Source organism: Lagenorhynchus albirostris, chromosome 21 (assembly GCF_949774975.1).
Source record: "Lagenorhynchus albirostris chromosome 21, mLagAlb1.1, whole genome shotgun sequence".
NCBI lineage: Eukaryota > Metazoa > Chordata > Mammalia > Artiodactyla > Delphinidae > Lagenorhynchus > Lagenorhynchus albirostris.
This window is the reverse complement of record NC_083115.1, coordinates 1,912,958-1,938,837: the sequence shown is the minus strand read 5'-3', so window position 1 is coordinate 1,938,837 and position 25,880 is coordinate 1,912,958. Positions and strand designations below refer to the sequence as shown.

General features: G+C 39.2%; 1 protein-coding gene and 1 long non-coding RNA gene across 10 annotated transcripts in view; one reads left to right on the top strand and one right to left on the bottom strand.

Annotated features, from left to right (window-relative positions):
- Positions 1-2,196: 2,196 nt before the first annotated feature.
- RNF170 (ring finger protein 170) overlaps positions 2,197-25,880 on the bottom strand; it is a 29,982-nt gene continuing 6,298 nt past the window's right edge. For 4 of the 9 annotated variants that reach the window (XM_060136768.1, XM_060136760.1, XM_060136764.1 and 1 more), the window contains 5 exons: positions 17,280-17,358; positions 15,553-15,661; positions 11,928-12,001; positions 8,781-8,891; positions 2,197-5,015 (listed from right to left, as the gene is read on the bottom strand). In XM_060136768.1, the coding sequence (XP_059992751.1) occupies positions 4,746-5,015; positions 8,781-8,891; positions 11,928-12,001; positions 15,553-15,661; positions 17,280-17,358 (643 nt within the window). In that variant the 3' untranslated portion in view covers positions 2,197-4,745. Of the gene's footprint in view, positions 5,016-8,780; positions 8,892-11,927; positions 12,002-15,552; positions 15,662-17,279; positions 17,359-25,432; positions 25,452-25,880 lie in introns of those variants that run through there. The other 5 variants (XM_060136769.1, XM_060136761.1, XM_060136763.1 and 2 more) reach the window with 2 other exon arrangements.
- LOC132512823 (uncharacterized) lies at positions 7,378-25,594 on the top strand. The gene is made up of 3 exons (XR_009538345.1): positions 7,378-7,611; positions 15,097-15,296; positions 25,301-25,594. It is a non-coding gene; the product is annotated as an uncharacterized LOC132512823 (long non-coding RNA).

Below are 25,880 nucleotides of genomic sequence, written 5' to 3'. Positions count from 1 at the left end.
TAGAAAAATAATTTTCAGTACCTCTAAACTAACCTGCACCCATCATTGGCTTCTCCTTTGCCCATTTCTTAACATTTCCTAAGGCTGGAATAACTGTTCCTTACTTGTCAAGGGGTGACTTCAAGGAAGCATTTTTACTTTTCAAAGATGATTGTCTGCTTTTTAAAAATGTTGATGGAAGCAACCCAAACGTCCATTAATAGTTGAGTAAGTTGTGGTACAGTCATACAGTGGAATACTATATAGCAATTAAAATAAAGCAGTCCCACAACCTGGATGATTCTTAACAAACATAATGTTGAAGAAGTCAGACACAAAAGAAATACACTATATGATTCTGTTTTTTGTAGAGTGAAAAAACAAAAGTAGGTAAAACTAAAGTCAGAAGAGGCTACTTTTGGGGAGAGAGGCAATGAAGGGGGGCTTATGGGATGGTGGTGGTAATGCATCTTTTGACCAAAGTGATGGTTAAACAGTGTGTTCACTTTATGATAATTCATCATCTGACCTCTATAAGATGTTTGGTATTTGTTCTACTTTAATAAAATAGCTTATTAAGCAAACAAGGGCCACACAAGATAGGCAAAACTGCCATTTTTTTTACAGAATGAGAGAGATGTTTATATACTCTTATGATCTCTTCATCTGACCACTTCAGTAAATATTGAAAGTGAATATATGCGTAGCTTTATATGACCATTTAAGGGAAAGGGAATAAATAGGGATGAACTGAAGGATAGTTAGAAGTTTGATGTTCTTCAGAGTCTTCAGAGGCTGGGAGCTAATTCATTTACTAATAGAACACTTTTTAGGGAAAAAGGAAAATTTAACCCTTGACCTTAAAAGGGTAGGTTTTGTCTCAGTTTTTCTAGCAGGGTACACTTTGTCTTCTTGCTTGATAAACTGAAGAAAAATACACCACTTTTTTGATGTTGGAGAAGACTAAGGCCTAAAGATGCCTTAAACTCACTGATCTCTAACAGTTTAGATTTTAGTTTCTATCCAACTATGCTGCTTTTTCTATAAACAGTTTTTATTTTAAAATACCCTCACATTCATTCTCTCTGGGCCTCATTATCTTCACCTGTAGAGTTAGGCTGTAGGACTGAGGAATTTCTAATTTGGAATCCATGAATGGTCAGCTCTTTGAATCCCCTGAAAATGAATCAAAACTATATGTATGTGTATATATGCATTTTTCTGGGGGAGCTATCCATAGGTTTTATCTGATTTTCACAGAGAAAACACAAAAACTAGTCAGTTTCTAAGGTCCCTTACAGCTGTTAACATTCTAGGATTCGTGAAACAAAGATTAATTTCCATGTAGATGTTAACTATAGGTTTCCTCTAAGACCGATTAGCAGGGTGAGTGTTTTGATCTGAATTATTAGATATTTTTGAGTAGTTATTTTTAAATTTTGTGTTTTAAAATTAATTAAAATCTAAACTGTTAGATGTAGTGAAGTTTAAAACATCTTTATTTAGCCCATAGCCCTCTCCTATGTCACATACTACATTCCCCTTAAAAGGCCACTAGTCTGGAAGAAAAAGGACAGTGTTCAGACATGCTCAGTGTTGTCTAACGGGTGTGTACTCCCCTCATGCCCCGTTCTGGACATGGGACAAGTCAGAGGAGGCAGTGGGTGGAGGGGACAGTGACTGATAACACCTGAGGTTTGCTTGCAGTCAGGAACTCGATGCTTCAAACAAATACTGATGCTGTGAAGATGGTCTGGTTCTGACTGAACAGCAAAAGCTCTACGATTGTCTTTATCTCTGTGACAGGATCGCCTCCTGTCAGCAGCCCTTAAAGCCTACCAACCTGGTCTTGGGAAACTCTTTAAGCCTTAGGGCCTTAAAACCTTGAGTGCCCTTTTCCTATCCCTCAAACTCAGAAAAGAACATTTCAGTTATCAACTATACAGTTTCAGTAAAATACACACTCAAAAGAAATAGGGGTGGGGAATCAGGGTGCAAGGGTACTGATTCCAATCTCACCCTTATTGTCCAGAATTAATATAGATTGCCCACATTAAATAATTTTTCTCAAAAACATTTCTACATTTAAAATTTTAAAATTAATTAGAAATGTGATGAGGTGAAAAAGAAAGCCACTGCAACCATTGTATTGAATGCTATTTCAGGAGTTTCGAATTTTAAAGCAGTGTCAAAGAAACCAGACAATAACAGCTACTCTTTAATTTTAGATATGTTGCTTTTATTCAAAAGAGTCACTGCTTGACAAACTCTTAAATCACAAGGTTTGAACCAAACTGTCAGTCCTCTGAAACAGCTCTGTGAGGTAGGTATCCGCACAGCCACAGGGACCAGCACAGTCCTTTCTTCCCGTGTTACTTTCAGTGCTGAGAACTATAGCAGCTGGAACCACTGTTCTAGTGGACAGTTAGAACAACTGTTTCTTCTGTCTCCCTCCCCACAGAGCTGCCCAAGTTATCATCTGCTCCTGGGGCTGGACCATCTGTTTTTTGAAAGTTACAATATTGTTGTTTACGAAAATCCAAACTGTTGCTTTGATTTATATGCTCTAACTCTGAATCACAGAAGTATTACTATGATGTTTAAAAATTTAAAACACTGATTGACTCTACTTGCTTTAAATACTCTCGGATCCCTTCTACATTTATTATCACTGATCAATAAAGATGACATAATAAACAGGTCTAAACTTCTGAGAAGACAGCATATTCCCTTTTCAACTTAGTAAGACTTCCTACAGTGTTTTTGTATGTTACAAAAGTTGGTACAATACGCCTCTACCAGGAAAGTCTTAGAAGGAATTCCAAATATTACAATAAAAGTACTGTAAGTGTGACACTTGAAGCAGAACACATGCACAGAAAATTAAAACCTTTCAAAAATGGCTTTGCTGTAGCCCCACACCAAATTTATAATTGGTAGGCAACGCGTTTCGAGACTGATAAAGGGTGGTGTAAAGAACTCCTACTCATTAGCTTCTCAAGTTAGTGACTGCAGCTGAAACGTTTTCCTATGAAGTGTGCCACTCTATGAGAAGTTTGATTTGGACATGGTGAATCAGGATTCGTGGAGTCTTGATATGTAATCTTTCTAAACCTTTGTTCTTAGGAGAACCCAAGCTGTTCTACTCCAGTATATTCCAAAAGTCTTCCAAAGGATCCCAGTTTCTCCCCATGTAGGAGTCCTAGGAGTCTAATACCAGTTCGGTCACTTATCTGTGCATGGCTTCAGACAAAAAAAAGCCCTTTCATCTACGTCAGGGATTTCATCTATGAAAAGGAAGGTAATGCCCTGTCTTCTTCACCTAACTCTCTTGAGGATTAAATGAACGGTATGCAAGAAATCGCTTTAATTACAATGTGCTATACTTAAGGATTTTGTTTTTCTCTGTGACAAGCAGCAGCTTTGTCTTAGGCCCAAATTACAAGACACTACTGATGTATCATTCAGCATCTCATCAGTTGATGGCCTCTGATTCACCTGGAAGACTGACAGTGAGGCTCACTGATACATGAGTGGACAGGATGACTAGCAGTGGCTGCCAGGCGCAGAGCTGACACTGCCTGAGCCCTGGGGATCAGTGACTACCCTGCTGTCCAGGTCACTCAAGGGCAGTGCCAGCTGAGGGAGTTAAGATTTCGTAATACTTGCGGTTTTGATTCTTCTCAAACAGAAAACTGCATAAAAGAGCGTTAAGTACTTATGCTGTAGTCATCCAAAAACCAAGATAACGTTCCTGCTGAATCATCTCATTCTGCACAAGGCCTGATGAATCTGGGCTATATTCTGTCATCTAGGGACAGTATTACAAAAGTGTTCTGACAAGAGAAAACTAACCAAATCTGTACATTCTGTTGCTATAGCTCACCAGTAATTTCTCTTGTCAAATTTAGTGTTCCTAGTACCCTCCTCAGGTCTTTGATGCTCACAGCTACAGAGAACCACCTTCCTCAGGAATGTACCAAACTGTTATGTGTCTGCAGTATCACCCAGGTTCCTGAAACAAAAATTCCCTTTACAAGTAACTTTTATATACTGTTCCTATAAAAGGACCAAACTCTTACTGAAATGCCATAACTGAGAATATCAAGAGTGCTGGCTGGAGTCCAATGTCTCACAACTTGTTAATTCTCCTGTCACTTAAGGAAGTGTTCTGTAAACCAGAATGTAAAATCAAATTAACAAAGTTCAAGTTTCTTCTTTCCCCTTCAGCTGGTAGCAAAGAATTATATCAGAATGGAAAAGCAGAACTGCTCCAAATGAACAAAACCTAGCTACTCAAAGAAACACTGATTTTTCCCCAATATTGTACAATATTTTATTGTAACCAAAATACTTAGGTGAGTCTCACAGCAATATATTATCATGTGGGTACTCACCGAGAAGGATGAATTGGATAAACTGTACATTTGACAACACCTTACTATACATCCAGTTAACCTGAATAGTTTGGTGGGGGAGAAGATATAGAAGCATCCCATTTTATATAATTCCATATTTTTCCACAACTTTATAGACAACACAGAATGAAGATACAGTTGTAAATCACTATAATTCTAACCTTACTATTGGGACCTGCAACATGTAAAAATTCCAGTCATATATTGCTAGGCATTTGCAAATGACAATCAAATGTTTGTCATACAGTGGTTTTAAACTTGTAAGATAATATTCAAATGCTTTAAACTGCCATGGTCCTTTTGTTTGATTTTACACATTGGCTCAAATATTTTAGTGCACTCATTATCTCATCTGTTGAGTCTCTGTGTTACTACTTCTCGGTACATAATAGAGATGTAGATGAGCAACAAAAATACGACAAAGAAATCATCGAGAAAGCCTAGAATTCCAAACAGGGCTTCAGGCACAAAATCTAGAGGCGATATAAGGTAGAAAAAAGCCCCCATTAAACAAAGTATTATCCTGATACGGAACATCCAGAAAAGGCCTCCGACCGAAAACACCTCCCTGAATGCATGCCTCAGTAAAGTGGGTAGGTCCATAATTCTTTCCATAATCTGGTAGGGGAAGAACAAATACTGTGATTTGGTATCTAGTGTGTTAGACTTAAAAATAATATAATTTTCTTACAATGTGCAGACAAACTCAGTTAACATGAATGAAGGAGTTTCATGTATTCACTGAACACCATACTTTCTAGTTACACATTTTATTTAAAAATAGTTCTTTGATTACTAGGTTCTTATAAAATAGGTCTTATTGCAGATAATTGAAAAGTAACTAAAATATCAACAAATTTGAAACACAGGATATAGTAATACAAAACTCAAGTTATTTCTAATCTGAGTTAGTAAAATAAACCAACAAAGAACCCAGTGTACTGAACTAGGCTGAGGCTTGAGCTCAAGTCTCAGCGTTAAAGTTGGACACACCAATTAGCCAAGTGATCTTGGGGAAAGTTGTTTAACCTACTAGAGATAAGTCAACAACTAACTGAGTATGTGCCACAAGGACTATTAAGAACTAGAAGAGATATTGTTATAAAAGACCTTGATAAATTGCCAGACAATATATAAGTATATACATATATAGAATATATAAGTATATACAGACACATCAACTTTGATGGCTTTGACCATCTAAGAATAGCAATGAAACTGATGTCCTTCTTAGGATGTTTATTCTGCTTAGCTTGAGTTTAAGTGAATTTTTTTTTTCCTTCGGTACGCAGGCCTCTCACCGCTGTGGCCTCTTCCGTTGCAGAGCACAGGCTCCGGATGCGCAGGCCCAGTGGCCATGGCCCACGGGCCCAGCTGCTCTGTGGCATGTGGGATCTTCCCGGACCGGGGCACGAACCCGTGTCCCCTGCATTGGCAGGCGGACTCTCAACCACTGCGCCACCAGGGAAGCCCTAAGTGAATTATTAATTGCCACAAAAATTTTTGAAATGCCAGGCCTTACCCTTTCTGGAAATGATTATGGTTTCTGAATATATACAGACTAATAATTAGATTATATTTACTTTGTAAATATACTAAAACCCACTGAATTGTATACTTTAAACAGGGGTACTATATGGTGTGTAAATTACATCTAAATAAAGTTTTTTTTTTTTAAAAAAAGACAGTACCAGTATCTATTTGTATGACCTTGAGCAAGTCAGTTTCGTCTCTGACTGGAAACTTCTCACTTCCTCTGCATAGCTCTTAGCTGACTGCATGACCATAAGGCCGCGTGTAGTAATGAGGCACCGTGACGACTCCTGAACCTAACTTCTTTGAGGTCTTACTTCTCAGGGGTTGGGAGATGCAAGAGAAACTGGCCAGAGGAAGTAAATCACTTCCTGTGGTCATTCCAGTGCCAGTTCAGCTGTTTTTAACAATCTGTATAAATATCACAAATCCAACTCTAAGTATGTATTTTGTCCAACAAATGCCGAATAAGTCGAGAGGGAGATGGAGACGAAAATGGGAAGAACTGAGCAAGCAATGAGAAAACGGTTTTAAAAACCCCACCAGACAAAGAAAATCTTGTAACTCCTTTTGGAAAACGGATCACAAAAGAACAAAAATGGTCTTTTTAGAATCACTCCTCATGCTGATTTTCTGTTCTCTGTGGAAGAAACTAATACTTAAAGCAAAACAGCTATACAGCTTTCACAAGGTCTATGGTAAATTACTTAAGATATTCTAATGACCAGCCAGTATGTCTTTTGAATACTGTTCTGTCCTTTATCAGGGCTATTTTGTTCAGTTCTCATATGGTGTTGTTTATACAAAATCTGTAGTGATTAGACAAGAAATATGGCATGGGTTATTAAGAAATGTTTGTGTACTAATCACAATCTGACTCTAACTCTGAGGTAGAATATCAAAGTAAAATCTAAATGTCTTTATTATATTGTAATTTCATCACATACCAAGCTTTCTTATTCATGAAGTATATATCTGACGCACACAAAATAACTGAGCAATGGTATGCTTCACACGTTAAAATACGAATGAACATCTTAAAATGATTTTTTTAAGTTCAGTGGTAGTTCTTGAATTTGAAACTGATTTTCAAAGAATCGTCCTAAGATGCCCCTGGAGGATACATAAGAAAACTGCCGGATCAGAAACAGCAGAAGAGGCTCCCAAAGAGCCACGGAGGGCAACAGGGACCAGGTCGAGCTTTTCTTGTCACTAAAAGTTTTGCCTGTCACCATCCACAGCAGGCGAGACTGTATGCCTTTAAATGTACCTGACGTCCCAGAATGAGGAACAGCATGTACGAGGGAGCACAAGTCTACGCAGTTGTGTAATACAGAAGCATTTTAACAGCTTATATTCTTGGCTGGGAGGAGGAGTATCATTTCTATCTTAAGGATAACCATAAATTCTACAAGCATTAAGGCCTACTGTATTCCAGACACTGAGACCATAGTAGTGACTAAATATACACGGTCCTTGCCCTCATGAAGCTTTCCGTCTCCTGAGAGAACGGTAATGAACAAGGTCGGAGGGCAATGAGAGAGACTGCCCTGGTTGATTGGGGACGGCCTCTCCGAGGGAGATATACTAGGGCCAACCTGAAGGATGAGGAAGTCAGCCAGGAGGCGAGCAGCGGGACAAGCATTCCCAGCAGAGGAAATGGCACGAGTGAGGCACGAAGGTGGGAAGGCCAGGAGCGCGTTCTGAGAGCCGCATCCCGAGGGAGGGGAGGGGGAACCAGGCCATGCAGGGCCTTGAAAGCCACAGCCAGGAGATGGGACATTAGTCCAGAAATTCAGAAGTTTCAAAACACAAGAGCATCGTGGTCTTACTTATGTTTTCAAAATATTACTTGGGCTGCTGTGCAGAGGAAAAGGTCCGAGTGAAGAGGCCACTGCAGTTGTCCTAAGCAAGAGATGGTGGTGGCCTGGCCTAGTCTGATGGCTACAGACACAGGACTTGTTATGAGGCAGAAATGACAGCATCCCCAGAAAGAGAGAAAAGACAAGTTAGGACTTCTTTACAGATCAGAGAAGGGGAATGAGGGAGAAGAGGACATCAGCACTGAGCTGAGTAAGGCTGAGGTAAGGAGGGATTGGGTCAGTGTTGTGCATGTTACATCTCGTGTCCGAGACGCCAGGAACGCGCCAGTGGGATGTATCCTGAGCAAGTGGACGTCAGAGCCTAGAGCGTGGAGCAGAGTCTGGGCTTCCAGTACGAATTTGTACTGAGTGTGTTCTGGGTTTTCAAGTACATATTTAGTCATACACTTCTAGAATTCTTTGTTAAATTTTGAGAAATTTTGAGAAAACTGGGATGAGTCAGTAAAGTGTGGGTTTTTAATCTATCAAATGCCTTTTTGGGGAGGAGGGGCAACTGTAGAATTAATGTGCTCTTTAAAAATAGAATGCTTTTGAATACCTGACATACAAAACCCCCAACACTTAGGGTTACTTAAGGGAACAAATTCAAATGGGGCCAGGGTAAAATAGAGTAAAACACAAGGTAAAACTCCCTCCAGAAGTTCTCAGTTGTAAGTTTCCTGGAAGACAAACCCTATTTTAGAATAACGTAGGAGTCAATAATTTTACCTTTCCCTCCAATGTTTTTCTATTGCTTTTTTTTGCTGGTATCACTTTCATAAAGAGTTTAATAATGCCATTTTTTAAAAGATAGAAAACTGTAGTCCTTGGGAAAGCTGTAACTCAGTGAATGACAGCAACAATGAAAAGTAAAGACTTCACGTAACACACACAGATTTTTCACATTGACTATTTGTTGGTAAATCTCACTTTACAAAAGCGAAGTATCATCACACTCTAACTTTGCACCCGCTACAACATTACTTACAGATCTGGGCTGCCCTGAGAATCTCCGGTTATAATCATTAATATCTTGATGCAATGATACAGCATCCTGAGACTGGTCATTTTCACCAAATACTGTTAGCAGTAAAGTTACCTGTAGATTTACAAAAAAAAAAGAATTGTTACACCTTTCTGCAGCATTAATTTTTTTTCATTTTGTGTTATTATTCAATAGAATGAGAAAAGCTTCTGAATTTAGATTTCGCTCGTTTCTTTTAACAAAGGCGACACAGGGGAGAAAAGTAAGCTACTGTTTCCTTACAATAAAATCCATTCAAAATGTTATTTGAACTCCTGTAAAATAAAATGGGCACTGGTTTAAGTACTTTTCAATCCACACCAGGGATCAAGTTAGTAGTTCGCTGTTTGGGCTAACAGACATTTGAGGATATAAGAATGATGAGAAAATATTCAGGAGCAAAGTGACATATCACTTTGAGAGAGGAAAATTAGGGCTTTCTTTTTTGATTAAAATCATGATTCCTTATCCTCTCTGGTATCTGAATGATCTTTGAATGCTACCAGCATCACACAGAGCTGAAGTTATTGCAGGAACCAGCTCTCAAGCACCCATCTCTACTACAATCAAAAAGGTAATTCTTGATACTGTTATATAACATAATACATTTAATCCTGATTCCTCCATGGCGGAGCTAAGGAGGATACACAAATGTTCCTGGACTATACTCGGGTAATCTGAAGATGACGGTACTTCGAAAAACAAGTATATTTAAAAATATAACACCTCCTATAGAAATGGCCACTGTACAAAGAGATAAATATGGGAAGGAGCCGTGATAGATTTGGGTTTAAATCATCTCACTGTTGTTTTGACCCTCAGCTCAGCTGTAAAACCAGGACCCCACTGTTCAGGTGCTTCCCAAACAGCCAAACACAGGAGTGCCTAAGAGCAGCAGGTGGTAGGAACAGCAGGTACAGCCATCTCTTCACAAATTTGTTAATAAAGATGAATTCTTTCACTAAATGTTAACTGACCACGAACATGGGCCAGGCACTGCGCTAAGTGCTAGACGTACAAAAAAAGGACAACGTGGCCTTGCGCCTTGGTGATCACAATCCCCAGGATAGAAGGGGAGGGAGACATGTTCAACAGCCCGTTATAAGGCACTGGGGTAGGCGTTATAGTGATGCTGGAGAGGAAGGACTTCCTCTGGGATGTCCAGAAAGCTTGACACTTGCACTCACCCTAGGGACGTGGTAGGACCGCTGGTGTGTCAGTGTGCGCGCCCAGGGGAGACGTGGTGACCATGTCCCAGCCACAGGCAGCAGCCTGCACACTGTTCCCAGTGAAGCAGGCGGTGGGGCAGGTAGATGAACTGCAGTGGGAACGCACTGCAGTTAGGGAACCCACAAGTTTATCTCCACCTTTCTCACCTCTAGCCAATTTATGTGTGGTCCAAAGGATACCACCTGCTAATGTGCATATGCCCTATGAAAAGCCACAGGTAGTGCCAGAAAGAGGGGCAGGTGGTGGAACTAATTGTTTATGGCAAGACCTTCGGCCTGGTCTCCGTGTTGCTGGCAGAGAGCTAAAGATGAGAGGTGGCACTGGCAAATAAGCTTCAGGGCCAACTGCCTTGTGTCACACATCAAATCAGCCGGAGAGGTGGTACCAAAAAATGATCTTCCTCCTAACCATGTGGTAAAAAGTGTGAAAGAGGCAGAATCTGGGGATGTATCGATAGAAGCAAGAAGGAAAGAAGAGAAAGCCTTGAACCTTCCTCTCTCCAACCAAAAAAGGCAGCAGTGGGGGAAGTGGATAAGCGAGAACAATGGCTGAAAGGTACACACACGTGTGTGCATTTCTGTGTATGTGTATATGTATTTAACAGTGCACACTATATGGTTTTATTTATATACAGTCCCCAAATTAGGCAAAACTGAACAGTAATCTTTAGAGGAGCATGCTAAAGTAATAAAACTGTAAAGAAAATCAAGGAAATGCTTATCCTAACAGTCAAATAGTAGCTACCTCTAGGAGAGGAAGGAAGGGGGGGAGATTTGGAAGGGGTCCCGAGGAGGCTTCTGGGGCTGTGGCCAGTTTCTGTTTCTTCATCTGAGTGGTGGCTACTCAGGTGTTGCTTTGTGACAAGTCAGCGAGCTGTACCTCTTTATTTTGTGTGCTTTCCTGTACGTCTGTTATATTTTACAAAGAATTTTTCAACAACTGTTGTGCCTTCTCTAATCTTATTTTACTTTGTGGTCCCTGTGGGTTTACGCCTTTCCTGTTTTGGTGGGGTTGCCAGAGGGAGCAAAAGTAAATGCGTGCACTCAATTCAGCATCCTGACTTGGAAGCTCTCCATCCTGGTCGGGACGTCCGTTTGCACTGGAAGACTTCCCAAGGAGAGGCTGTCTGTGTACCTGATCATGAGTCATTATCAGACAGGCATATATTTTAAATGAAAAGAATAATATAAAGGAAATTCTGAAAAGTGAATAGAACATCCCATTTGGCTATATTTATTAACTTAAAAACTACAAATATCAGTTTCTCAGATTTTTCAAACGAAACAAAATTTTGTTTCTCCAGTTTGTCGAAGAAATTGAGCCGTTTGATAGCGTACTGACACTTCAGTCTCCGACACGCGTGTGTAAAACCTCACTGCGTCCCTCGGAGGCAGCATCTGTACTGATGTAACAGGCTAATCTGCTCTGGGGGATGCGACGTGGCCACGGCTCCACAAGAGACATTTTTCAAAGGCATTGTTCGTCATTTAAAGCTGTCTGGACCCTCACCACAGATGGGCAGGTTAAAAAGAAAGTACAACTGAAAAATTATTTTTTTCAAAAGAAGTCTATGCAGAGCATATTTGCTTAAGCCTGATTGCCAGTTCAGTTGTTCCCTTGCTGGTGTTACAACAAAGACTTATTAGGATTTGGGGAAGGGTTCATGTACCAGCTGTTTTTCACTATGACTGAAGGGATATCAAAGGTATTTTTTGAGGTGTCTTAAAGACATTAAAAAAAATAATGGAGAAACATCAGAGAAGCTTTGGATAAATGAAGTTCTGCTAAAAACATAAAAATAATTCAAGAGTTAGATACAGAAACTATAAAAATTTACAAAATGAGCTAGTATAAATGATGTTTTCTGGGCACAAACATTACCGTTTGTCTACAGATTGGACAACTGATTGCCCCAAGCCATGAACCGTATCGCCAGTACGCCACAATGCAGGTACCTAATGGGAAGAAAACATTAATATTGATGTTGTTAAGTCCATATATCCTGGGAAAGTTTCATATATTTGAAATATTTTAACAGCATCACCTATTTTAAAATGTTTTTTACTTTATCCAACCAAGTCTTAAGGCAAATTCAAATCTAATAACAATTCCCAGCCACTGAGAAATATTTTAATTTAAACTACCTGTTAAGATACAAGCATTTTTACAATCAAAAGCAAGCATGCATTAACTGCTTCAATGCTATGAGGCTTAATAGAAAATACTGCATTTCCTATGTGAATAAATAAAACAGTAATTAATTGAACATTACTGTACATATGACAACCAACAAATCACACTATAAATTTTCTGTTGCAAATTTGATATATATGTTACAGAAACACAACTTCCATTTTTTTAAAAGTTTAGAAAACCAAGTCACTTAAGTGTCAATAATAGTAATCAGGTAGTATGCACAAAGGAGCCAAAGGATACAAAGATTTCACGCTTCCTGCCCTAACAAAGTTCATAATCCAGTTAAGTAACTGAATCAACTTTTGTACTGGATGGATTTGATTTTTCTTCTTGAAGGCATTGATGAGCAGTGAAACAGGTAAACACAGCCTAGAGAGAGGATTTACAGACCTGAAAAAGTGGTGGTAGGTGCACTAAGTGTATAGGCACTGAAGTTCAGACCAGTAACAAATGAAGAAGGAGTATTTTTAAATACTGGCTGATATTTAAGGAGCCAATTCAGTTTCTTCTCTGCAGGCCCCCATTTCTCGGATCATCCAGGTTCCACTGTGAATCTGAACTAACTGCTTCCTGGCTCCTTCAATCAAATTAAGGGGACCAAGGTAACATACTTATATGACTCAGAAGGTAGTTACATCTTGAAGTGTGTAATATTAAATTTCAGTACAAAAGGTGTACAGAATTTGAACCCAACTTTGTAGGGGTGGTAAGATTAGACAGGCAGAAGACAGGAGCGAGGACACTCTGGGTTTTGCGATGGCAGGAACAAATCCCAGAGGCAGAAATAATGGTACATGAGGCCACTGGTGAGCAGGCCACTGGCTGAAGCCAAGGCCGCCCAACCTGACCATTAGTGACTGTGGGGAAAAACTGGTTCGATGATTTAAAGACAAGTTTAAAAATCTAAACCATCTGTATCTGATATCTTTTCCTGCTCTCAGGGTGCTGTGTTAATTCGATAATATTTACTAAATACTTTGAGCGGTCTAATTTCATACAGAAACCATATGAAAGCCAAACTGATCATAAATATGTTAGTATTATTACCATCTGTAATGATGCCTTAGATTTAGCTACTACCTTTTCACCCAAAAGTCCACTGTGTTTTGACATATGTTAATTTATTTAATTCCATAACTTTTTCCACAGATTGGAGTATAGGTGTCCTTGGTTTGCAAATTATGTAGTGGCCACTTGCCTGCACTGGAAAACTATGGTCCAGCAAATCAAACACTTCAGTTCATACACATCTGCTGTGATGTGCCTGATGCTTTCCCTTAACCAGGATGGCGGGAGAGATGACTCAATGACTTGAATCCGGGGCACAATCTCTCTAGATCTGTCTATTTGTAAAATGAGAATAAGACCTCATAAGACTGCCGGGGAATTACATAAAGTAATGTGGGTTACAAATGCAAGTTAGGTGAAGTCTGTTGCTGCTGTTATTCTTGACTTGCTGTAAAGGAACAGAACTGTAGTTCCACACATGGAGCTAAGCTGAAATGCTCTTCATATACATGGTATCAGTATCCTTGAACTACTGTTCAAAGAAACACATTTCTATTTATTAAGAAGCTGAATAACTAGTTTTTTTTAACCTTTGAAGCTACAGACAGTAAATAAAAGTGTCCCGACAAGAAGAGCAGGATATCGGAAGGAATCTACCCTATTACCCCAGACCCAGAGGTAAAACCAAGAGCACAGCACAGCCATCTTTCAACTGACCAGGTTATCCACACAGTGCATCACCTAAGCCTGGGCTGGCAAATAGACTTCGCCCAGCCTGCCAGACCTCACTGATTCCCAACCCCTGCCTTGGGTGCTGTGCTAGGGGACGGCCGAGGCACAGCCAGACCCAGAGCAAGTCCACAATCGATAAGGAACGTCGGCCAGAGGTTTGAGGGGGAACGTCTGCTTTCTCTGATGGCCATTTAATCCCCTGCCCCAGCACCTGATCTTTCATTATTTGGCTGCTCACTAGCACTTCCAACAGATAATTAAGGATAGACACTGAAATAGTGCTTTGTAATTTGTTAGTTACTTAGACAAAAACCTGAGGGAAGAGGTTGAAATTCATGGATGAGGCAATGATGGGATTGGTCAGTACTGACTAAATGGGCACAAGGTATAGAAAACCCTGCATAGCATGGAATGGATTCCAGATACTTTATTTCACCCCCAACAGCATGAACAGTAACACTGTATACCTTGGAATTCTGACTCTTAGACAAAAGATACAAAGGGGAGAAAGCAAAGTACAAATCACTGTATGCTACATGTTAAATCAGTACAGTTTGGGAGCAATTAGCACCCTATCTTGCATACAGCTGTTTGAAGGGAAAGAAATACTACCAATAAAAAATAGGTCTAATGATGAGATAAACCTTAAGGAGAGAGTAGTTGTATAAACCACCATTCACATAGTATTGGGTTGGCCAAAAAATTCGTTTGGGTTTTTGGTAACATCTTATGGGAAACCCCGAACGAACTTTTTGGCCAGCCCAACAGAACTGCACACAGGCTGTGAAGTCAGACCCGGGTTTAAAACCTAGCTCTGTCCGTCTGCAGCTGGGCTGCCGTTTGTAAAATTTCTTAGCACTGCTGAGCCTCGGGGTTCCTCACCTGTGAGCTGGGATGAGATGGAGTATGTTGCGTCCAGCACACAGCAGGCCCTTAATAACCAACTCCTGCCAATCTCACGTGACCACAGCCAGCAGTGGCTATGCGGTATGTCCCATCACTCTCTGTGACTCTTCCTGGAAGGTCAGGAGATGCCCAGGGGTGGACAGCACCCCTTCCTGACACTAAGTTAGTGCGACATCAACGTCCCTTCTCGTCCCTCTACGTGTTCTAGGGTTCCCAAGCCTCTGGAAGTCCCGGAGGAAGAGAGGTAAGAACTTCTGCACCAACTCAGAGTGAAAAAGAGGTGGCAGAGCCAAGGGAAGGTCTCGGGCAAGGTCCTTGGGAGAAGAACCCTGCCGCCTTGGGAAGGAGGAGTAAAAAATGAAACCACCAGAAAGCGATGAAAATGAGGAATTCAGTGACTCCCTCATGGTACAGATATCCTTAACTCACTATTCAAAGAAACACATTTCTGTTTATTGGGGGGTTGAATAACTGGTCTTTTTAATCTTTGAACTACGGACACTAAATAAAAGTGGCTGACAGCAAGAGCAGGATCTCAGAAGCAATCTGCCCCACTCACAAAATACAAAACGTGACAGAGAGAAAATCAGGAATCCGGCTTGTGCACACACACGGGTCTTGGTCTAAATAGTCACTTTCACCAAGAACAGCATTGTTTGCTTACCACAAAAGAGATGTCCACAGTTTGTTTCAACAGGGAGGGAAGCTTGATGTAAACAGATCGGACAGTACATGTCAGTGTAGAACTGCTGTCGGGCAGCAGCAGGTGCATCCTGGTGAGAAGACAAGTGCATATTGAGCCACGACACACACAGTCTTTTCAAAATTCATCTTCATGCTAAAGATACTTGACAATACAGTCAGGACTGTGCAATCCTCAAATTTTAGATGTGCACTAGTTAAGGTCTTACAAGTTTGAGAAACTTATGAGGCTCCAGTGTTGTTCTGCCTAAACTGCATGGTCTCTACCTTCCTTCCTGAACACAGTCTAAAGATAAAGATAAAAAGATATATCTAAAGATAAAAAGCCGATTAACTCAGGAGTTACTCTATTAGAAAGAGTAAGTTATTCTGGGTAACACAGGCTGAGCTCATGCATTCATTAGCTGAACAATAAGAAATGTCAAACTACTCCCCAGGTGTTAGCTTTCTTCTATCTTTAACATCTGTTTCATTCATACATTCCTGATAGTCGTTACATGTCTGAAGATTATGAGATAGTTGTATGTGAAATCACTTTGTAAATTATAAAACATCAGGCCAGCATGAATTATTGATAACAAGAGCTCTGGAACACAGTACCACTAATATGCTTAAACCATTTTTGCATCAGTGAATTTAAGTTCTATGAAGCAAGAATTCTTGTCTGTTTAGTTCACAAATGAATTCTCAATGCCCAGAACAATGTCTGACATATGGTAGATGTTCAATAAATATTTGGTGAATGGATAAATCATAAAAACCCTCTTTGGAATTAAAATTTGACTGGTGGGTAGACAATCAATTTTTAATTTTTTTTTTGATATTAGGTATCTCAGCATGAAGGTATACAATGTCCTACTTAATCCAGCTTTCATAAAATATATTACATTTCTGGTTCTTAGGGAATCCATATGGTTAAAAGCAAAGAAGAGGCAGAGGAGAAAAGTTTTCTTCTTTGCCTAAGTAGTTTTAACAACTTTGATCACTGAAGAAAAAGAAAAGGAAAAAAAGCCATCCCTTATAGTCGTTTCTTTGAAGGTCTTAGGGGAATATACTTTATTTATTTATTTTTTTAAATCTATTTATTTATTTTTGGCTGCATTGGGTCTTCGTCGCTGCGCGTGGGCTTTCTTTAGTTGCTGCGAGCGGGGGCTACTCTTCATTGCGGTGCACGGGCTTCTCATTGTGGTGGCTTCTCTTGTTGCGGAGCACCGGCTCTAGGTGCGCGGGCTTCAGTAGTTGTGGCACATGGCTTAGTTGCTCCGCAGCATGTGGGATACTCCTAGACCAGGGCTCGAACCCGTGTCCCCCGTGTTGGCAGGCAGATTCCTAACCACTGCACCATCAGGGAAGCCCGGGAATATATTTTAGAAAGAGTAGTTTTTCCACTACATTTCATTAAAGCCAATTAGACAGTAATTATTTCCTCACAAGTAAATAATAGGAAAACTGTTGTCTTTTAAAGCAAGTTAAAACTAAATTCATGAAAACATCTTAATTAGATTAAGACTAGTCATTTGCTTAATCTGAAAATGTACAATCAATAGAATAATAAAGGTAACTCCAAGCAGGAAAGAAGCACATGCTTCCAAAAAGGAATTTATTGATACATCATCGCAATTTCTTATGCAAGGGGAGTGATAACATGTACTCCTCATACAAATGCACAGATTTATATCACAACAGTACCTGTTCTGTTTGAAGTTGTTCCCGAAGCACCCGTACTAGCTCTTGGTTTTCTGGGTGAATGTTTTGATGTGCATTTCTGCTGAATAAATTATAATACGGTTTTAATATAAAATATTGTTAGATGAATCCATTTTCCTTATGGGTCTAATTTTTGACCTAGACTACTAGCAACATAAGAAATGTAAATGATGGCCTACAACTGTACTCCAACTGTAGGACTGGACATTCTAGGCTATTCTGAGATCACTGATTATCGGCTCATTTCAGGTTTAACTGGCAAATGATGAAATCCAGAGGCCTAGTACCTTGGGGATTGAATGTAATTTCAGACTTACATATAATATAACACGTTTATTTCTTTTGTAAGATTTCTTGTATTATTATGTATTTGAACACTTTTCCATATCTAATTAGGTCCTTCTCCCAACTTTTCACCTATGAGGTGAGAGGGACAGAGAAAAACAAAACCTAAAATGTATAATGTAGAAAAGCCCAAACCTATGATACCACTAATCTCTTAACATTAACAATTAAAATGAAGAATCAAAGGCAGGAAGTTAGAGGTCCATATAAAAGGATGGGATGCCTGAAGTGAGGACTGAAAACTAGAAGCAGTGGTTAGGTTGGTAGGGTCAGGGGTGAAGATTTACATCTGAATCAGTTTAGTTTCATTTGGCTATAGAAGTTTTTTCTAAACCTAAATCTCTTTAACAGCAATATTTTAAGTCTACTCAGTGTCGGTGTTATTAATCTATAGAAGAGCCTTTACTCTCTAGCTGACCCAATATAGCACAGCAATAAGAATTCTAAATCAATATTCTAATGGGATAAGGAAAATTAAAGAAATCCATCCCAGGGTTATTTAATTTTTAGTAAAAAATTTAAATTTTAGAAAAGAAAGCCGAAAAAATATAACCATTAGTTCAGAGACGACATAAAAACAATTTAAAGTCAAATATCTAATCAGAAGCTCAACATAAATGTAATGAAACTACTCGAATTCTGTTTAAACACCTTAAATTTTGGTGGATTATTTATTTTAAAATGTTACATTCTTATGACTGAATAAATGAATCAGTGAAAGAAAGCTACTCTACGGGAAAAACAACCTATCAAGGAACAGCCCAGGAACCAGCCTATTTACACACCAGGAAACACCCAGCTAACTGGAAATTCTCAGCTCTTTGACAATGAAAAACCATTCCCTTTTCACTGGAAAAAAACAGTCATGGTTTTCTGAGGATTGATGTAAACCATGTGACTGGAAGGTCTTTCTTTTGGTCTCTTTCCATAAAAGAGAAGATATAAAATTCTTAAATCTGATAGTAGAATATTAGAAAAGTCAAAGTATAGCCAAAGAACAAGAACAAACAGCCCAAGATGCTAAACATGGCCTGTAGCTCAGGTAGCTAATTGTGACTGGCAACTTTGAGTACAGAACCAAAAATCTAGAAATCTAATCAAGATAGATTGAAAGCTAGATTAGAAGATCAGGAACATACTGTTATAGAGAAAACCTCAGGCCTCAAATGGCATCACCTGTGCTAAAGCCTATGCCACCAAACCGAGACTTCACACCTGGCCCAACTGCAGCTCCCACCTTCCCCAGGAATGGGATCTGAATTGGTCAATCTGGGGTTTCCTGGTCAGTACCAAGGAGGTAGCCTGCATGATAAGACCCCTGCCATTTCCTTCCCCCAGAAGAAGAAGCCTTCGCCTGAAATAATCCTAACTTTTCTTTTGCTAATAACTTCCTTGCCCCACCCTCCTTCTGCCTATAAAAACCTTCTATTTCATACAACTCCCGGAAATATCTCTCTACTTGCTGGATGGGGTGCTGCCTGATTCATGAATAGCTTAGTAAAGCCAATTAGATCTTCAAATTTACTTGGTTTAATTTTTGTTCTTTAACAATATGATCACCTTAGCTATGAGAAAATGATGGCATTTGACACTAAGCGGGTCTAAAGTGAGATGCCAAGGAAAACAGTGGCTCTGCTATGAAACAGAAGTACATGTGTTGTTAGTGTATTTATCAACGATTTATGGTCCTTCTAAGTTCTCTGAAAAGAGAAACCAAAACTGGTTCAAACCAGTTAAGTTATATGTAGCCCTGGAAAAGAGCCAGGAACCTCTGATATGAGGAAAGCAATAATACCCAAAGCGTGGGTCAGGAAAGGAAGTTTAAATCAAAGTTTACAAATATGCAAGCATGTGGTTCATAGGTTAACCTGCCTACCAGACCCTTTTGACTGGCTTCTGGTATGTCAACACATGGTAGCTATTATTAATGGCTTAAGAAGGAAGACCAAATAGAAAAGATTTAAAAAGAAATTAATTATAACTACAAAACATTGCTGAAAGATATTAAAGAAGACACAAATAAATGGAAAGACATCCCATGTTCATAGATTGGAAGACAACATAGTTAGGATGTCAATACTATCCAAAGTGATTATCTTCAGATTCAGTGCAACCCCTAGCAAAATCCCAACAGCATTCTTTGCAGAAATAGAAAAACCCATCCTAAAATTTATATGGTATCTCAAGGGACTCTAAATAGCCAAGATAATCTTGAAAGATAAGAACAAAGTTGTAAGACACTTCCTGATTTCAAAACTTGCCACAAAGTTATAGTATAAACAATGTGGTGCTGGTAATAAGGACAAACGTATAAAACCAATGGAACAGACCATAGAGACCAGAAATAAACTTTCACATATATGGTCAATTGTTTTTTTAAAAATATTTATTTACTTATTTATTTGGCTGCACCAGGTCTTGGTTGCGGCAGGCAGGGTCCTTAGTTATGGCATGCAAACTCCCAGTTGCGGCATGCATGTGGGATCTAGTTCCCTGACCAGGGAGCGAACCCAGGCCCCCTGCATCGGGAGCACAGAGTCCCAACCACTGCGCACCAGGGAAGTCCCTGGTCAATTGGTTTTTGACAAGGATGCCAAGACCCTTCCGTGGAGTAAGGACAGTCTTTTCAACAAATGGTGCGGGAAAAACTGGATATCCATATGCAAATATAATGAAGTCAGACCCTTACCTCATACCATATACAAAAATTAACTTAAAATGGATAGAAGACCTAAACTTAAGAGCTACAACTATAAAAATCTTAGAAAAAAACACAGAGGGAAATCTCTGTGACCTTGGATTTGGCAATGATTTCTTAACCATGACACCAAAACACAGGCAACAAATGAAAAAATAGATAAATTGGACTTCATCAAAATTTAAAAATTCTGTGCATCAAAGGACACTATCAAGAGTATAAAAAGACAACCAACAGAATGAAATAAAATATTTATAAATCATATATTTGATAGGTGATTAAGATAGAATATAGAAATAACTCAAACACAAAAAAGCAAACAACCTAATTCGAATATGCACGAAGGACTTGAATAGACATTTCTCTAAAGAAGTCATACAGATGGCCAATAAGCACATGAAATGATGTTCAACATCATTAGTCATCAGTGAAATGCAAATGAAAACCACAGTGTGATACCCCTTCACACCCAGTAGGATGACTATCAAAAAAACACAAAGTAGCAACTGTTGGCCAGGATGTAGAGAAATTAGAACCATTGTGCATTGCTGGTGGGAATGTAAAACAGAGCAGCTGCTGTGAAAAACAGACTGAAGGTTCCTCAAAAAGTTACACACAGAATTACCACATGATCATGCAATTCCAGTTGAAAGCAAGGACTCAGATTCTTGTACTCCAACGTTCACAGAGCACCATTCAAAATAGCCAAAAGGTGGGAACAACCTAAATATCCATCAACAGATGAATAAACAAAACGTGGTATATACATACAATGGAATATATATATATTTTTACATCTTTATTGGGGTATAATTGCTTTACAATGGTGTGTTAGTTTTTGCTTTATAACAAAGTGAATCAGTTATACATATACATATGTTCCCATATCTCTTCCCTCTTGCGTCTCCCTCCCTCCCACCCTCCCTATCCCACCCCTCCAGGAGGTCACAGAGCATGGAGCTGATCTCCCTGTGCTATGCGGCTGCTTCCCACTAGCTATCTACCTTACGTTTGGTAGTGTATATACGTCCATGCCACTCTCTCACTTTGTCACAGCTTACCCTTCCCCCTCTCCATATCCTCAAGTCCATTCTCTAGTAGGTCTGTGTCTTTATTCCTGTCTTACCCCTAGGTTCTTCATGACATTTTTTTTTCTTAAATTCCATATATATGTGTTAGCATACGGTATTTGTCTTTCTCTTTCTGACTTACTTCACTCTGTATGACAGACTCTAGGTCTATCCACCTCATTACAAATAGCTCAATTTCGTCATACAATGGAATATTATTCAGCCATAAAAAGGAATGAAATTCTGGTAGATGATACAGCATGGATGAACCTTGCATGCATTACTAAATGAAAATGCCAGAATGCTAAATGAAATAAGCCAGACACAAATGGACAAACACGGTCTAATTCCACTTTATGAGGTACCTAGAATAGCCTAATTTCTCGAGGCAGAAGGTGGAATAAAGGTTACCAGGAGCAGGGGGAGGAGAAATAAGGAGTTATTATTTAACTGGTAGAGTTTCTGTTTCGGATGATGAGAAAGTTCTGGAAATAAACAGTGGTGATGGTTACACAACATTGTGAGTGTTCTTAATGCCAATGAATTGTACACTTAAAGTGATAACTTTTATGTTATGGATATGTTACCACAATAGAAACAAAGGATGAATTATAATGACTACAGACATCAAGGAAATTACAGAAAAGAGACAAAAAGTTCCTTTGTTTGAATCTTCTAGTACGCATGTTACCCCTCCCCTAACTCATTAATTGAATACTTCAGCTAAAGTAGCAGGATGACAATTGCCAACTGAATTTGAATCTGAACAGCTGGACAGCAACTTAAACTGACCTCCCATCCAATCATATGACAGATTCAAGACAACATCCACGTAATGGGGAGCACCTTATATCATTTGAAAAGTTGTATCTTAGGTTAAGCCAAAATCTCATCATTTAGCTCCACCTATTGGCCCGGTATGAGATAATAGAAAATATATATTAATAGATATTGGTCTCTGCCCCTGGTTCCTGGCACAGAGCTCCAGAAACACTTGCAAATTCCTAAGTGATAAGAGTACTAGGAGCACCTTGTATTCTAAGATTTGGTCTTTGACCTGGCCCCTCACACAGAGTTCCTGAAGGCCTTGTAAATTCCTCGGTGACAGGAGTGTCTTTTGCTCTAATGAGGTGACTCTGGGTGGGCTCCTGGATGAGGGCTGCTCCCCGGAAGGACAAAGTCCTGATTAGAAGCTTGGAATGTTCAGCATCCGCCACCCCTGCCCCAATTCTCCAGAGAGAGGAGGGGCCAGAAACAGAGTGAATAATCGATGACGCCTACGTGAGGGAGCCTCCGTGAGATCCCAGCAGTGCGGTCCTGAGAGCTTCAGGTGGGTGAACACGTCCACACCAGGAAGGTGGCGCACCCCAACTCCACGGGGACAGAGGCTCCGGCGCTCAGGACCCCCCGGACCTCGCCCTATGCATCTCTTCATCTGGCTGTGCATCTGTATCCCTTATCACACCCTTTAATAAACTGGTAAACCTAACTGCTTCCCTGAGTTCTGTGACCTGCCCTAGCAAATTAATCAAACTTGAGGAGGGGGTCACGAGAACCTCCGATTTCTTGTGGGTAACCTGAGGACAGAAATCAGACAGAAGCTGGGGGTGACTTGGGGACCGACTTACTTGCCGTTGGCATATGAAGTGTGGTAGCGAGCAGGCTTGTGGGACTGAGCCCTTAACCTGTGGAGCTGACACCATCTCCAGGCAGACAGTATCAGAACTGAGTTAAATTGTGGGACACCCAGCTGCTGTCATGGAGAATTGCCTGGAGGGGAAAAGCCCACACACATTTGGTGACCAGAAGTGAAGAGTTCTGTGTAAATATAAAGGAGACACAGGAGAGAAACGGTAGGGAAGAACTGGGTCCTTCACTACATAAGAAGGAAAAATCTGTAGGTTTTGTCCTTTACACCCTAGTTCTCTCCATGAAGCTACACAGAATTAACCTAATTCTTCTTCAACAAAACAAGCTCTCATCGTATTTAAAGCTTTTGCATCCTACAGTCTTTTCCCCTAAGCTGGATAGCCCCAGTTCTTTCAGGCATTTTTATATGATTTGTTTCCATAGCTTTACCCATTTTGATAACCTCCCCTGAATGTTTTCCAATTTAAAATTCTTGACCCAAACTGAATATGATCTGTATGTGACCTTTATCTGATTATTCTGATTAATACACCTTGATGCTGTTAAGTTTTTGGCATCTACAACATACAATTGCCTTATTAATAGAAACTTCTATTTTGGGCTTCACATCACTACAGTCTGTGAGGAAAAATATTTTATTTACAAGTAATAATTATCCATAGTAGAGAAATTAGAAAAACAAGTAAAGGAAAAGAAAAATATTTTTAAATAAAATTAATTTTATAAAAATACTTTTTTTAAACAAAATGGGCTACTTGACCTATGGTTTTGTCATGTGCCTTTTACTTAATTCTCACTCAACAATTTATCATGGATACTTTCAAATGACAATAAATTCATATCTGCATCCCATTCTTAATAGGTAAAGAGCAGATTTTTTTTTTTTGGTATTTGCCTAGTCATGACCCATTTTTAAAACAGCTTGATTGAGGTGTAATTAATCACCACCGTCAATTTTAGAACATTTTCATCACCTCAAAAAGAACCCTGTACCCTTTAGCTATTGCCCCCATATCTCCAACTCCAGTTCTACACAACCACTAATCTACTTTCTATCTCTATGGATTTTCCGATTGTGGACATAAGAACAGACTCAAATATATGGCCTTTTGTGTCTGGCTTATTTCACTTAGCACAATGTTTTCAAGTTTCCTCCATAAGGTAGCATGTGTGCATCAGTATGTCATTCCTTTTTAAAGCTGAATAATATTCCATTGCATGGATATACCACCTTTTGTTTACCCATTCATCTATTGATGGAGCCATTCATCTGTTTCCACCTTTTGGCTATTATGAATAATCCTGCTGTAAACATTCCTGTACAAGTTCTTATGTGGAGATATGCTTTCATTTCTCATGGGTATATATACTTAGGAATAAAATTGCTAGCATATATGGTAACACTATGTTTACTCATTTGAGGAACCCATAGTTTTCCAAAGTGGCTGCACCATTTTAACTCCCCTACCAGTAGTGTATGAGGGTTCCAATTTCTCCATATCCTCAACAATTGTTATTATTTGACTTTTTGGACCTAGCCATCCCAGTGGGTATGAAGCTGTATCTCACTGTGGTTTTGATTTGCATTTCCCTGAATGACTAAGAATGTCAGGCATCTATTCACATACTTATGGGCCATTTGTATATCTCTGGAGGAATGTCTATTCTGGTCCTTCGCCCATTTTTTAATTGGGTTACTTATCTTTTTATTATTGAGTTTTGGGTTCTCTACATATTCAGATATAAGGGCCTGATCAGATATATGACTTGAAATGTTTTCTCCCATTCAGTGAAATGACTTTTCACTGTCTTGATGAAGTTCTTTGAAGCAAAAAAAGTTGTTACTTTTGATGAATTCCAATTTGTCTATTCTTTCTTTTGTTGATCATGCTTTTGGCATCATATCTAAGAATCTTCATGATTTACTCCTATGTTTTCTTATAAGAGTTTTATAATTTTGCCCTTACATTTAAATCTTTGATCCATTTTGAGTTAATTTTTGCATATGATGTAGTATGGGTCCAACTTTATTCTTTTGCATGTGGCTATCCAGTTGTCTCAACATCATTTGTTGAAATCTTTCCCCACTGAAAGGTCTTGGCACCATTGTCAAAAACCAGCTGACCACAGATGTACGGGATGACCCATTTTTAAATCTTGATTCTGTTGTACCAATACATTAGCCATCCATCCCAACTGACAATTTAACAAACATGCTTCTTTTGTCTTCTTCATCCCAGTTGCTAACAGAAATGAGAAGAACAGGCTCAGAAGCAGAGCCCTGCAACAATCCAGTGTCCTTCTTTTTTGGCTTACACTAAAACATTAGTCAGCACTCCTGGGAATGATCTGTCAACCAGTTATAAACTCACTTAAATCTGCTGTCATCTGGTCATCATTTCCCCACTATGTCCACAAGGGCATCACCAGGTACCATGTAAAATACTCTACTGAAATCAAGATAATGTCACCCTAATAAGAAACTAACCATGCAGAGGTAAAAGAGAATGCTCATATTCTGTTTAATAATACTTTCTATAATTTTTATAAGAAACTAACAGATCTGTACTTTTTGGAATTACTGTAATCCCTTTTCTACTTTATACTTTTGTCATTTCTGTTTTCAACACTATATACAAAATTTTATTTATCTCCATGTGTTAATACTTAAATTTCTACTTTATTACCCTATCTCTGTTTATTGGTACATAGACGTCTAAGACCTTTAAACAGTACTCCTGATTCTATAACAGTAATTCTATAACGGTAATTTATAGAATTCTATAACAGTAATTCTATAACAGTAATAACTCCTTTAAT